This window comes from Grammomys surdaster, unplaced genomic scaffold (genome assembly GCF_004785775.1).
Source record: "Grammomys surdaster isolate TR1022 unplaced genomic scaffold, NIH_TR_1.0 125756, whole genome shotgun sequence".
NCBI lineage: Eukaryota > Metazoa > Chordata > Mammalia > Rodentia > Muridae > Grammomys > Grammomys surdaster.
Genome location: NW_021620588.1, coordinates 1,189,814 through 1,201,651, shown reverse-complemented (window position 1 = coordinate 1,201,651; position 11,838 = coordinate 1,189,814). Strand labels below are relative to the sequence as shown.

Below are 11,838 nucleotides of genomic sequence, written 5' to 3'. Positions count from 1 at the left end.
TTATTTTATTTTATTTTATTTTATTTTATTTTATTTTATTTTATTTTTCTGAAAAAGGCTCTCATGTAGGCCAGGTTGGCCTGGAACTTGCTATGTTGGCAAGGCCCGGCCTTGACCTCCTTGCCTCTACTTCCTAAGTACCAGTCTGTGCTGGTACTACATGGATGTGATACTGCCATGCCCACCAGCTTAGCTTCTGCCTTCCTCCATGTTCTACTGCTGGGAAGAGACACCATGACCAAGGAAACTCTTAAAAAAGAAAGCATTTAGCCAGCCAGGGGAGGCAAATACCTTTAATCTCTGCACTCAGGAGCAGATGCAAGAGGATCTCTGAGAGTTCAAGGACAGCCTGGTTTACAGAGCTAGTTCTAAGACAGCCAAGGCTACATAAAGAAACCCTGTCTCACGGACTGGAGAGATGGCTCAGTGGTTAAGAGCACTAACTGCTCTTCCAGAGGTCCTGAGTTAAATTCCCAGCAACCACATGGTGGCTCACACCATTTGTAATAGAGTCTGATGTAATAGAGTCTTCTGGTGTGTCTGAAGAGAGCAATGGTGAATATATAAAATTTAAAACAAAACAAACAAAAAAACAAAACCCAGTTTCAGAGGTTACCCCATTATCAGCATGATGGGGAGCACGGCAGCACACAAGTGGAGGACATGGTGTAGAGAAGTAGCTGATAATTCATTATCCTGATCCACAGACAGAGACACTGGGGATAGGGGCAGAAAAGGAGGCTTTTGAAACCTTGAAGCCCACCCCAGTGACACACCTCCTAATCCTCCAAACCCTCAAATAGTGCCACACTCTGATAATTTAGCATTCAAATACATGAGCCTATGGGGGCATAAGTATTATTCAAACTACCACAGATTCTCTTGTGTTGTTATTTTTGGTTTTATGTTTTTTGTTTTTTAGACAGGGTTTCTCTACTTGGTCCTGGCTGTCCTAGAATTTACTAGACAGACCAGATTGGCCTTAAACTCACAGAGATCCACCTGCCTCTGCCTCCTCAGTGCTGGGATTAAAGGCATGGGCGACACCACTGCCCACTTTACCTTAGCCTCATTGATAGAACCTGTGAAGTGGTTAGATAATGGACATCAACAGAAGCTTCTCTTCCTGCTTTTGTTTTGCTTTGGTTTTGGAGACAGGGTTTCTCTGTGTAACTATGGCTGTCCTGGTAATAGACCAGGCTGGCCTCAAACTCAGAGAGGTCCGCCTTTCTCTGCCTCCTGAGTGCTGGGATTAAAGGAGCGTCCCACCATGCCCAGCCTCCCTAATTTTTGTCTGTTTTTGAAACAATATCTCACTATGTGGCCAAGGCTGACCTTTAGCCCCCTATATAGCTAAGTGATAAGCCTGCTTCAGCCTTCCAAGTGCTACCATGACAGGCATGCAACACCAAACCTAATAAGAGTAACTTACATTTGGAGTTTTTGTGAGGTTAGGTTAAAAAAAAAAAGATAATAACGTGAGAGGGAACCGCATAGTATCCAGTCCATACAAAGTACACAGAGGTGACAGGTTTAAAACTATACAAAACGTTAGCATGCATATAAGCAAAGAAAAGCCAGGTTATATATCAACTAATATATAGAAAGCAAAGGGTATTAAAAGTAGGTAAAAATAAAGCTAGAGAATAAAGCAACCATATAACAGAGGAAAGAGATAAGCACTGAAGCTAAAGGAAGAAAAGGAGGGGCTAAGAGATGACGAAAGCCATAAAGTGCTTGGTTCCCAAACAAGAGGACCCGACTTCATATCCTCAAGACCCACATAAAAATCTGGGCATAGCAGTGTATACCTGGAATCCTGCATCTCAAGGAGGTGGAGGAAAGTATTTTCCTGGGGCTTGCCAGCCAGCCAGTCTAGTCAAATCAGTCAGCTCCAGGCTCAGAGAAAGACCCTGTTTCATAAAATAGGGTGAAGAATGATTGGGTAAGACACGTGATATCAACTTCTGGCCTCTGAATGCAGATATACAAATACATATGTACCTGCACATACACAGACATGGACACACACCACACACACACTACAGACACATACACACACACACACACACACACACACACACATGGGGAAAGAAAGAAGTTTCTCTGATTGAATTTAAAAAAAAAAGCAAAGGCAGACATATATATAATTTCCACACTTAGGAGCTGAGGCAGAATAATCTCAAATTTAAGGCCAACCTGGGCTACGTATTGACATTCTGTCTCAAAAGCAAAAGAAATAAATCATTATTATAGGCTGAACAAAGAGCTCTAGCTAAAACAAAGTGTCTCAGCAAGCTTGGAGTAGAAGAGTGGGGGAAGACAGCCCATGAGGGTCGTGCTGCCCATTCTGCAGAAGGCCTGGGTTCAACTCTTAGCGCCCCGTAAATTGGGGATGGTGACATGTGTCTGTAACCCCAGTGCTTGGGAGGTGGAGTCCGGAAGATGAGAAAGGGAGATGAGAGGTTCAGGTTCCTCCACAGCTAGAGTTAGTTCAAGGACAACTTGGGCTACAGGAGACCCCATCAAAAAACAAAAGAAAACAAACAAACAAACAAAAACAATTTATATGTAAATGAATGGAATGATTAATAAAAAATAAAATAAAAAAGAAACAAAACAAACAAACAAACAAAACAAATACTAATGAAAACATATGTTAAAGGCTTCCTGAGAGATTTTTAGGTCCATAGACTTTCCATTCCCTATTGAAGACTGATTTACTTTTGATGCATAATGAGGATAATAGTTACTTTAATTATAAAAGCTAACGTAACAGTGCTGTAGAAAATGTTAAGGACAGGGAAATGAAAGTTTTAAATAAGAGCCAGGCCTAGTGGTCCACGTCTTTAATCCAGCACTCGGGAGGCAGAGGCAGGATGATCTCTGAGTCTGAAGTCAGCCTGATCCACATAGCCACATAGTGAATTCTAGGCTAGCTAGGACAGCATAGTGAGACTTTCTCTCAAAACAAACAAAAAAGGAAAAACAAAAGATGGAACATGTTGCTAATTCTGGAATCTGATCATTTTTTATTATTGTTATTAAGCAGATTCTTAGACATCTTGATCAAATACACTGATTCATTTACTCATTTATTTAGTAAACATTCAGTTCAGGATAATTCCATCAAAAGTGTAGATTCTGGAGCGGAGTAAATTAGTAGTACATCAGGGCCACACCCTACCCCTACTCACCCTCCCAACAGTGTCTCATGTACTCTAGGCTGGCATTGTAGCCTAGGATAATGTAGACCTTCTGACCCCCCTGCCTCTGCTTCCCTACCTTCCCAGTGCTGGGATACAGGTGTGTAACACTCTACCTAATTTATGTGGTGCTGGGGATCAAACGGCCAGCCTATGTATGCTAGGTAAGCTACCTACTGAGATACTATCCCCAGTACATTGGGCATACACTGTCATATGCTGGCTTTGTGGCTTTGGTCAATTCTCTTAACCACTCTGTAAAATGAGACTGAGAGTGCTAGCAATATTTACACTGCAGGGTTATTATAAGGACTCCTTAGCATATGTCAAGCACTCTCAAGAGTGCTTGCCCCTGGTAAGTGCTGTAACCGTAGTTATTACTGTTCCTATTACTATGACTATCACTATTCAAAGGGCAGCTGCTGTGTGCTCGGTTCTCTGCTGGGGCACTGGGGACTCACAGATGAATCGAACTTAGCCCTTGCCCTCAGAGCTCCCGCCTTAGTGCAGGAGACAGAAATATAAATAAATCATCACTTCTGTAGGCGGCAAAAGTAAGACACAGTATTCCCTGGGGATGGGGGGCAGGGGGAGATGGAAGGCACAGCTGAAAGCAGTCAGACTGAGAGGAACTTTGAAGTCTAGTGTTTCATCTTACAAACACATGCAAACTTTCTAGTCTTCCCGAATCCTGTCTGTGTTTGCTCTAATTATGTTAAGAAGGAGCGTGGTGTGCAATTCATCCCCTGGCTTCATCTACACATAGGACAATTCATCCTGGGAACCCTCGGGGTATGAGGATCTCAATGGATGGGGCTGCATCCTAAATCATAGGGCACAGGCTACAGTAGAGGGGCTGCTTAGCTTGGTCTAGAGGGTAAGTTGGCCTTCACTGGGAGAGGGCTAATAGGCCTGGCAGTGGTGACTGCACACTGAAGGCACAGAGGCACTGAGTGGCAGGTCTGGGAGATGCTGGGTGGCTAGACGTAGCAAGAGCAGATGCGGCACAAGGAGGACTGTGCAGAGCAAGCCAGGGCGGACACTGATAGGCCCCAGTTTCTTTGCCCTTGGGGACTGCTGCTTAGTGCTTCTGAACTTCAGTTTCCTCACTTTAAAAGTAGGATAAGCTGGGTTAGGAGGTATACATCCCAGCAACCAAGAGGCCAAGGCAGTAGGATTGCCTAGAGTTTAGACGCCAGCTTGTGCTATACAGTAGTTTCAGGTCAGCCCAGGTTACTCTTCTGAAGAGTCCAGAGAATGATCTAAAGAAGCCAGGCTTTTGATTTGGAATGAGAAAATTTATTAAGTACATAGCATGGCGTGAGTGTGTGTGTGTGTGTGTGTGTGTGTGTGTGTGTGTGTGTATGCATGTATGTAAATATGTATGAATGTGATGGTCTGAACTGTTAGAGGCAGGATCTTTGTAAGTTCAAGGATAGCCTGGTCTATGAATCGAGTTTCAGGCCAGCTGGAGCTACATGGTGATACTCTATCTCAAACAATATCTAAACTGAAAAAAAAAAAAAGGATACTGCAAGCAAAATTCTACCTGGTGCCTGCTCTGTGCCCACACATGGCAGGTGACAGAGACTATCCATGAAATGAGCAAGTGATAAAAAATAGCACTGGCCCAGGCCTCTGAGGAGGGTGGGCCAGAGCAGACACAGGCTTCCTTACCCATACTCACTCTGGACCTCAGCACACCATGCAGACCTCTCTGACTCTACAGTCACCATGCTTTCTCAGCCTTCTGAGACCAAGTTTAGCTGCTAGCACTGCCTAACAAAATGTCCTACAATGAGAGAAGAGTCCCACCTCTATGCTTTCCAGTATAGTATTCACTAGTCACATATGGGGAGAGAGCCCTTAAAGATAACTAGAGTGACTAGCAAATGGAGTGTCTCATTCACTTTACCTTAGTTGATTTACATCTTCATATTCATTCACATGTGGCTAAGGACATTGTATTGGACAACACAGGTCAATCATTTCCAGTCCACTCAGGATGTGTAACTGAAGCTGGCAGATGGGGTAAAGTAAGTGGGAGACTGAGGAATGTCTAAAGTCCTTTTCTGAGGGAAAACTCCTGGATTCAAAGATGGATGAAGAGAGGAGAGAGGGCTCTGCAGACTGACTTGATGGAACATTGCTGTGATCCCACACTGGGGAGGTGGAGCAGGCAGGAGGACTAGTCAGTGTCTGCTTCAGCTACAAGAGAGAGCCCTTATCTTAAAAGTATAGAGAGAATGGAGAGATGGCACATAAGGGCAGCAGTCAGGTCTGCCGAAGAGTGTGGGATCCGGAAGCCCCAGGCCTTGTAGAAGCAGGGGCTGAAGCTCTCTGGCTGGCCACTGCATACAGACCTTGGTCTTTTGTGTAGGGCTGCAGCCAAAATCTCGGACGGCTCCCAGTACTACGTTCTGCTCATTATCACTGACGGCGTCATCTCCGACATGACACAGACCAAAGAGGCCATTGTCAGTGTAAGTCTGAGGAGGAAAGCTTGTCAAGGAGGGGTGACTGTCCTTGTAGTGAAGGGGCTATGATGGTTATTCCATGTGTATCCCAACAATTTCATCTGCCAGTCTCAGAGATGCATATTGGCTGGGGCACAGATAATATTGGCTTTTGATTCTCTAGGTCCCAGCACAATGCCAGATGAACCCACTATGGAAACCTGTGCTTAGGAAATGCTGGTCTTTTATATTCAACAGGAAGCATGCCTGTCTTTTGTCAGGGGAGGGAGGTTGTTTTTTTTTTTATTTGCTTTTAATTTTATTTTTGTTTTGTAACAGGGTCTTACTGTGTACTGGATCCCTATATGGCCCAGACTTGCCTGAACAGTGACAATCTTCCTGCCTCAGCTTCCCAAGTGCTGGGTCTATAGATGTGAGCCACCAGGACTGGCTATTTTTGTTTGTAGATTTGTTGGCCTGGGACTAGCTATATAGACCAGGCTGCTTTTGAATTCATTTTGATCCTCCTGCCTCTGCCTCCTGAGTCCTGGAAGTATGGGAATAATATATCATGCCTAGTATTGGTATTTTGCTGTAATTAAAGTTTCCATGGTTTTGTTGTTTTTCAGATGGAGTCTTACACTGTAGCTCAGACTGGCCTAGAACTCATTTTTTAACCAGTGTTTGTCTGAAATTTGTGGTGATCCCCTGCCTCAGCCTCATGAGTACTAGGATTACAAATTTATGTTGCCATGTCTGGCAGGAAAACCTGTTTTAAATGATACTAGCCTGGGCTGCAGATGGAGACTGTTTTTCAAATAAACAAGATGATGGCTTTATGCTCCATTAGAAGGCATCCGTTATGCACTTAGAGACAGTCTGCAGCCAATCCTGGCCGTGTATTTCGGCTCACAGGAGCATGTGATCCACACAGACGCTGCAAGCACTGTCCTGGTACAGGTGCTTACTCCAGCCCTCCCTCCCCACAGGCCTCCTCACTGCCCATGTCTATCATTATCGTTGGTGTCGGACCCGCCATGTTTGAGGGTGAGTAGGATGGGGTGTGTCCATGACTGGGACTAGGAACTGGAAAGAACAGGAAGGACCTAGCCACTTGGGTCCTCCTTGCAGACAAAACAGACTGGTACCTTGGTGAAGTCAAACATGTTTCCTCTCCATAACTACAGCTGCTGGTGTCAACACTTTCCCCTGCTTTTCTAGGAGAACGGAATGTACAGGAAGGAAAGCATAGTAATGATAATAATCACAATTTCATACCACAGTGGAATGGGAGTGTCAGGTTTCCTTGTGAGGACCCTGAAGGGCTCTAATGAGGAAGGGGCAGAATGAGTTGGAGAGACCCATCCAATGATGCCTGCCTGTCTTTTCTGCAGCAATGGAAGAACTGGACGGTGACGACGTACGTGTATCCTCCAGGGGACGTTATGCAGAGCGGGACATTGTTCAGGTAGCCCTAGGAGTAGTGAAAGCAGAGAAAAACAAGGCTTCCTAGGAGCCACTCCCCTTAATCCTTCCTACTCACTATCTTTCTCCTCTCAAACCTTACTCATTCATAAAATAAGTTCCAGAGTGCAGGATTTATAGTACTGTATCACCATACCAGCTTTGAACAATTTTTTTGAGGGATCAAGTGGGTTGTATGATGTAGGAAGATCAAGTCTCTGCCCTCTAGTGGAGATGACCAGTATTACATACAACAGACAGCCCAACAAACAAATGCAGCTGTCAACAGCCAATAGTAGTGAGGGGAGGCTTCTGTGAGGCTGTGCTGTTGACACTGCGTTGAAACCTGAGGAAGGTATCAACTTCACAGGCAGAGGACCATGTAAGATCTGCCAGAGGCTCAGACCAGGCTGGCAGGATTGTCTGCCATGGTGAATATCTGAGGTTTGACGATCAGAATGTATTCTTAATTATGTACCCCTCCATGTATTTATTGTTTTGTTTTAGACAGACCCTCACTATTTAGGGAACTAGTAGCCCTGGCTAGTCTAGAATTCATAGTAATCCTACTGCTTCAGCCTCCTGAGTGCTAGGAGTGTGTGCCACAATGCCCAGATCAAGCTACATTGTAAAAGGACTTCTCTGGCTGCTGCATTGTGAGTGCTGTGGCAGGGCCTGGGAAAAGCCAGGTATCCATTAGCAAGCAGCAAAAATGACTGGGTATGTGAACATGTGGTCATGTTCAGAAGTAGCCAATTCAAAAGATGTTTAAAGGCAGGGAGGCAGTTCAGTTGGTAGAGTACTTGTCTAGTATGCATGAGGTCCTGGGTTCTATCTCCAGCACTGTGTAAACCAATGCTCCTGAAATCTCAGGAGGTGGAGGCAAAATGATAAGAAGTTCAAGGTCAGGTCAGTGAGATGGGGGGGTTAAATGTACTTTGCTGAACAAACCTATAATGTGAGTTAGATTCCTGGGATGCCTTAGTAGGCAAGAACCCATTCTGCCCTCCTTATGTGCATCATGGCACACTCATGCCTACATTCATACATGTACACTGAACACATAGAATAACAACAACAAGAAATACTTATTCAAAGTTCAAGGCCATTTTGCTATACAGTGAATTCAAGGCCAGTGTGGGGCCTATATGAGACCCAGTCTAAACAAAAGAAAAATTGTTTAAGAGCTGTGCATGGAAGTGTATGTGTATGCACTTGTGTGTGCATGTATGTGTGTGTATGTATGTATGTATGTGCCTTTAATTCTTGCACTTGGAGGCTAAGGCAGGAGGATTGAGAGTCCGAGGCCAGCCTAGGCTATGTAATAAGATTATCTCAAAAGAATAACAAAACAAAAGAAGATATTTAAGATCATGTTACAGGATTTGATGACTTGTTAAGACACTGATAAGGAAGAGGCTCAGTATGCTAGTGAGAAACGTCCCACTGGCTGGGTAGGAGGAAGCTCGAGGCAGAGATAGAAGGAGGGAAACTTGGTATTCAATCGGTAAAGCTGAGCTTGGGGAATCTGTGATAACTGAAGGAAAGCACAGTCTTAGCGACTAAATATGCGGTTCTGGGCCGGGGTTAGGCACAGTGGCTACAGCCCAAGCTGTTAGGAGGCTGAAACAGGGGATCACAACAGAATGAGATCGTATCTTAAAACAAAACAGTAAAATAAAAGGCCAAGGACAGAGGTAAACATGGGGCTCTGGAGGGTACTTTTCTTCCTGCTTTTCCCTTGCCCTCCTTTTACTAACCTCCTTTCCCTGAAAAACTGTTCCTCTCTCCCAATCCCAACTGCTTCCTCTCTCTCCCAAGTCCAACTCTCTCCTTCCCAGTACTCAAGAGGCGAAGGCAGATGGATCTCTCTGAAGGATAGCCTGGTCTACTTAATGAGTTCCATTATAGCCAGGAATACATAGAGAGACAAGGGCAGGGAGCAGCTCAGAGCACAGGAAAACCCAGAAGAATGGAGTTGACATGAAGTGCAGCTTCTAGAAAAGTAGAGGAGAAAAGAGTGTGATGTCAGGAGTGGGATTTGGGGTGGGGATGTGGTTCAGTGGTAGACAGCTTGTCTTGTATATACAAGATCCTGGGTTCAATGTCCAACACCCCACACAAAGAATTGGGATGTATTCAGAAGGATAACGTTCAAATACAGTGAAGCTAAAGAGACTCCCAGCAAGATGAAGGCTGAAAAGTACTGCCCACTGCATTGATTTAGCGTTACGGGGCCATTGACGGCATTATCGAGATAATCTAGGTGACTGTATGAAGCAAAATTAGAATGAGCTGTGGGTGAACAGAAAGTGGGGGCAGAGATAGGGAGTGGTAGAAAAAAACAGAAGTAGCAAATAGTTCAAAAAACAAAAACAACAAAAAAGAAAATAGTTCAACATTACGGGAGAAGAATAGTGATACTTGGAAAGAGATGTTAGGGGTCAAAGGTGAAACTTGAGTGCTGCCCACTCCCTTGGCCACAGTTCACACCTCCTTTCATGTTTGTCCCAGTTTGTCCCATTCCGAGATTATGTTGACCGGTCGGGGAACCAGGTGCTGAGCATGGCGCGACTGGCCAAGGATGTACTAGCTGAGATTCCCGAGCAGCTGCTGTCCTACATGCGCACCAGGGACATCCAGCCTCGACCTCCTCCCCCTGCTAAACCCAACCCAACCTCAGCCCCAGAAGAGCCCTGAGGACTCCACATATCCCATGCTTAGCAGTCTGCTGACCTGTCTGTATCTACTGCTGGAAGCTAAAGGCACCTGGGGTTCTGATCCTCACCAGGAGGGCCAGCTAGGTTGCTCAGTGCTGGCTGACAAGCTTTTTGCCCCTGACTTCAGAAAGGTCCGGCATGATCACCACCTACCTGCCTCATGCCAATAATAAAGCTGGTCTTACTCAATCTCTGTCTCTTGGGTGTTGGAGAGGGATAATGAGGGACCCTGAACCTGGGACCATATCAAGAGGGAGGGAACAAGGATAACTTCAGTTAGGTGAGCATCCATCCTAATTCACTCATCCAGTCACTTCTATAGAAAATTTCAAATATTTTAAGAAAACTTATTATGCATATTTGTACATTTTTTCCCTCAGGACAGAACCATAGCTTTCATCAGATTTTCTAAAAGGTGCTTCACCACAAGAGAGCTAGCTTTAAGACAACTGTGCAGTCCTAGTGAAACAAGCCTGTAATCACAAGTTCAAGGCCAGTGTAGGCAATTTATCCAGAGTTCGTCTTTAAAAAAATTTTTTAATGAAAAAGAAAAGGCTGTTGTGATAGATCCCTGGCCTTCGCCTTCTATGTGCAAAGCCTTCAATAATGAAAAAAAAATCTGTATAACTTCTTCGATTCATTTATTTTGGTTGTTTAGATAGGGTCTTGCTGTGTTACTCAGTCTGACATGGAACTCATAGGCAGTCCAAGCAATCCTATCTCAATCCTCTTGAGTGCTGAGATTACTGGCTTATTCTCAATTTTCTGTATGAGTATAATAGCTGGCATTTTCTTTGTGCATGTGAATCTTATATAATAGACACTGTGTTAGGCGATTTACAGACCTCATCTCTCTTAATTCTTACCATAACCCCAGGGCAAAGGGACTATATATTATTCTCATTTAATAATGAGGAACTCAGCTACAATAAGCCATTTCTTGAAGAGAAATCACTGATTTTATGCCAGACCCCACCGTTTAACCAGGAAACAACTTTCTGGAATGCTGGTTTTATTGACATTTCTGGGGGGGGGCGCGGGGGGGGGGGACGTGTGATAAGAAAACGTGCACTTTAGGTTTTGAATAACAAGTCTTCGTGAAAATAAAACAAGTTTTCAGTGACTCTAGCATCTTGGAAGACTTTATCATACTCTTCAATGACAAAACTGCAAGCACTGCTTGACAGTGATGATCCCTGACATCCAAGTTCTCTGAAACCCCCACGAACTGACAGAATCTTCGAGCTCCGAGTTTACAGATGAGGAACCCAAAGAAGAATTCAGCAACTTTCCCACGTTCACATTTAAAGTGCCAGTCATATTCACGGGCTGTGTGTTTTGATACCGTCTTCCAATCAGCCACCGTAACCATGTAGTCCAGCGCTGCCCATTTGAGTCCCACCGTTTTACAGGAATGCAATGTCCTCCCCAAACTCAGTTGCCCCGTTAGGGCCACGCCTTCCCTCCACCTCCTCGCCTTTCCGTCTCATATTTCATCCTAAGCCCGCCCCTTACTTTCTTAAGTCCCGCCCTTCCCCTGCAGCACTGTGGTGCTCTTTCCTAGTTGTATCTTCTTCCCTAGTTTAGCTCCACCTTCCATGCTCACCCAAAGCTCCGCCCTTTGTTACTTGGGACCCTCAGGCCCACTCTTCCGGCTGCGGTGGTCGCATCAGGGCGCCGCTCTCCGGCGGCTCCGCCTCCTAAACACAAGCCCCTCCCATGCCGGGCTATTCTTCCCACGTCGCCCCGCCCCTGACCATAACTGCGGGCCTCTGAGGCTTCCTTGCGTCCCGCCGGCTCTGCGCCCTGCCCCCAGCTCCGCCCCACCCTGCGGTACCGCCCCGTCCCTCCCAGTCGCCTTCCTCGGAGACCAAGGCCGGGTCCCTACCTCAGCATCCGCGCCAGCAGGAGGGAGGGAGCAGGAGGCGGCAGAGGGGGAGGGGAGAAGGGCGGGCTCCTCAGGCCCAGCCTCGCGCTGCCCGTCCATAGTCG

At 45.5% G+C, this 11,838-nt stretch overlaps 1 protein-coding gene across 1 annotated transcript in view; it reads left to right on the top strand.

Annotated features, from left to right (window-relative positions):
• Cpne9 (copine family member 9) overlaps positions 1-10,035 on the top strand; it is a 23,123-nt gene extending 13,088 nt beyond the window's left edge. The window contains exons 18-21 of the mRNA XM_028788661.1: positions 5,587-5,689; positions 6,652-6,709; positions 7,057-7,130; positions 9,641-10,035. Coding sequence (XP_028644494.1) covers positions 5,587-5,689; positions 6,652-6,709; positions 7,057-7,130; positions 9,641-9,826 — 421 coding nt within the window. The 3' untranslated portion in view covers positions 9,827-10,035. The remainder of the gene's footprint in view (positions 1-5,586; positions 5,690-6,651; positions 6,710-7,056; positions 7,131-9,640) is intronic.
• The last annotated feature ends 1,803 nt before the right edge of the window (positions 10,036-11,838 follow it).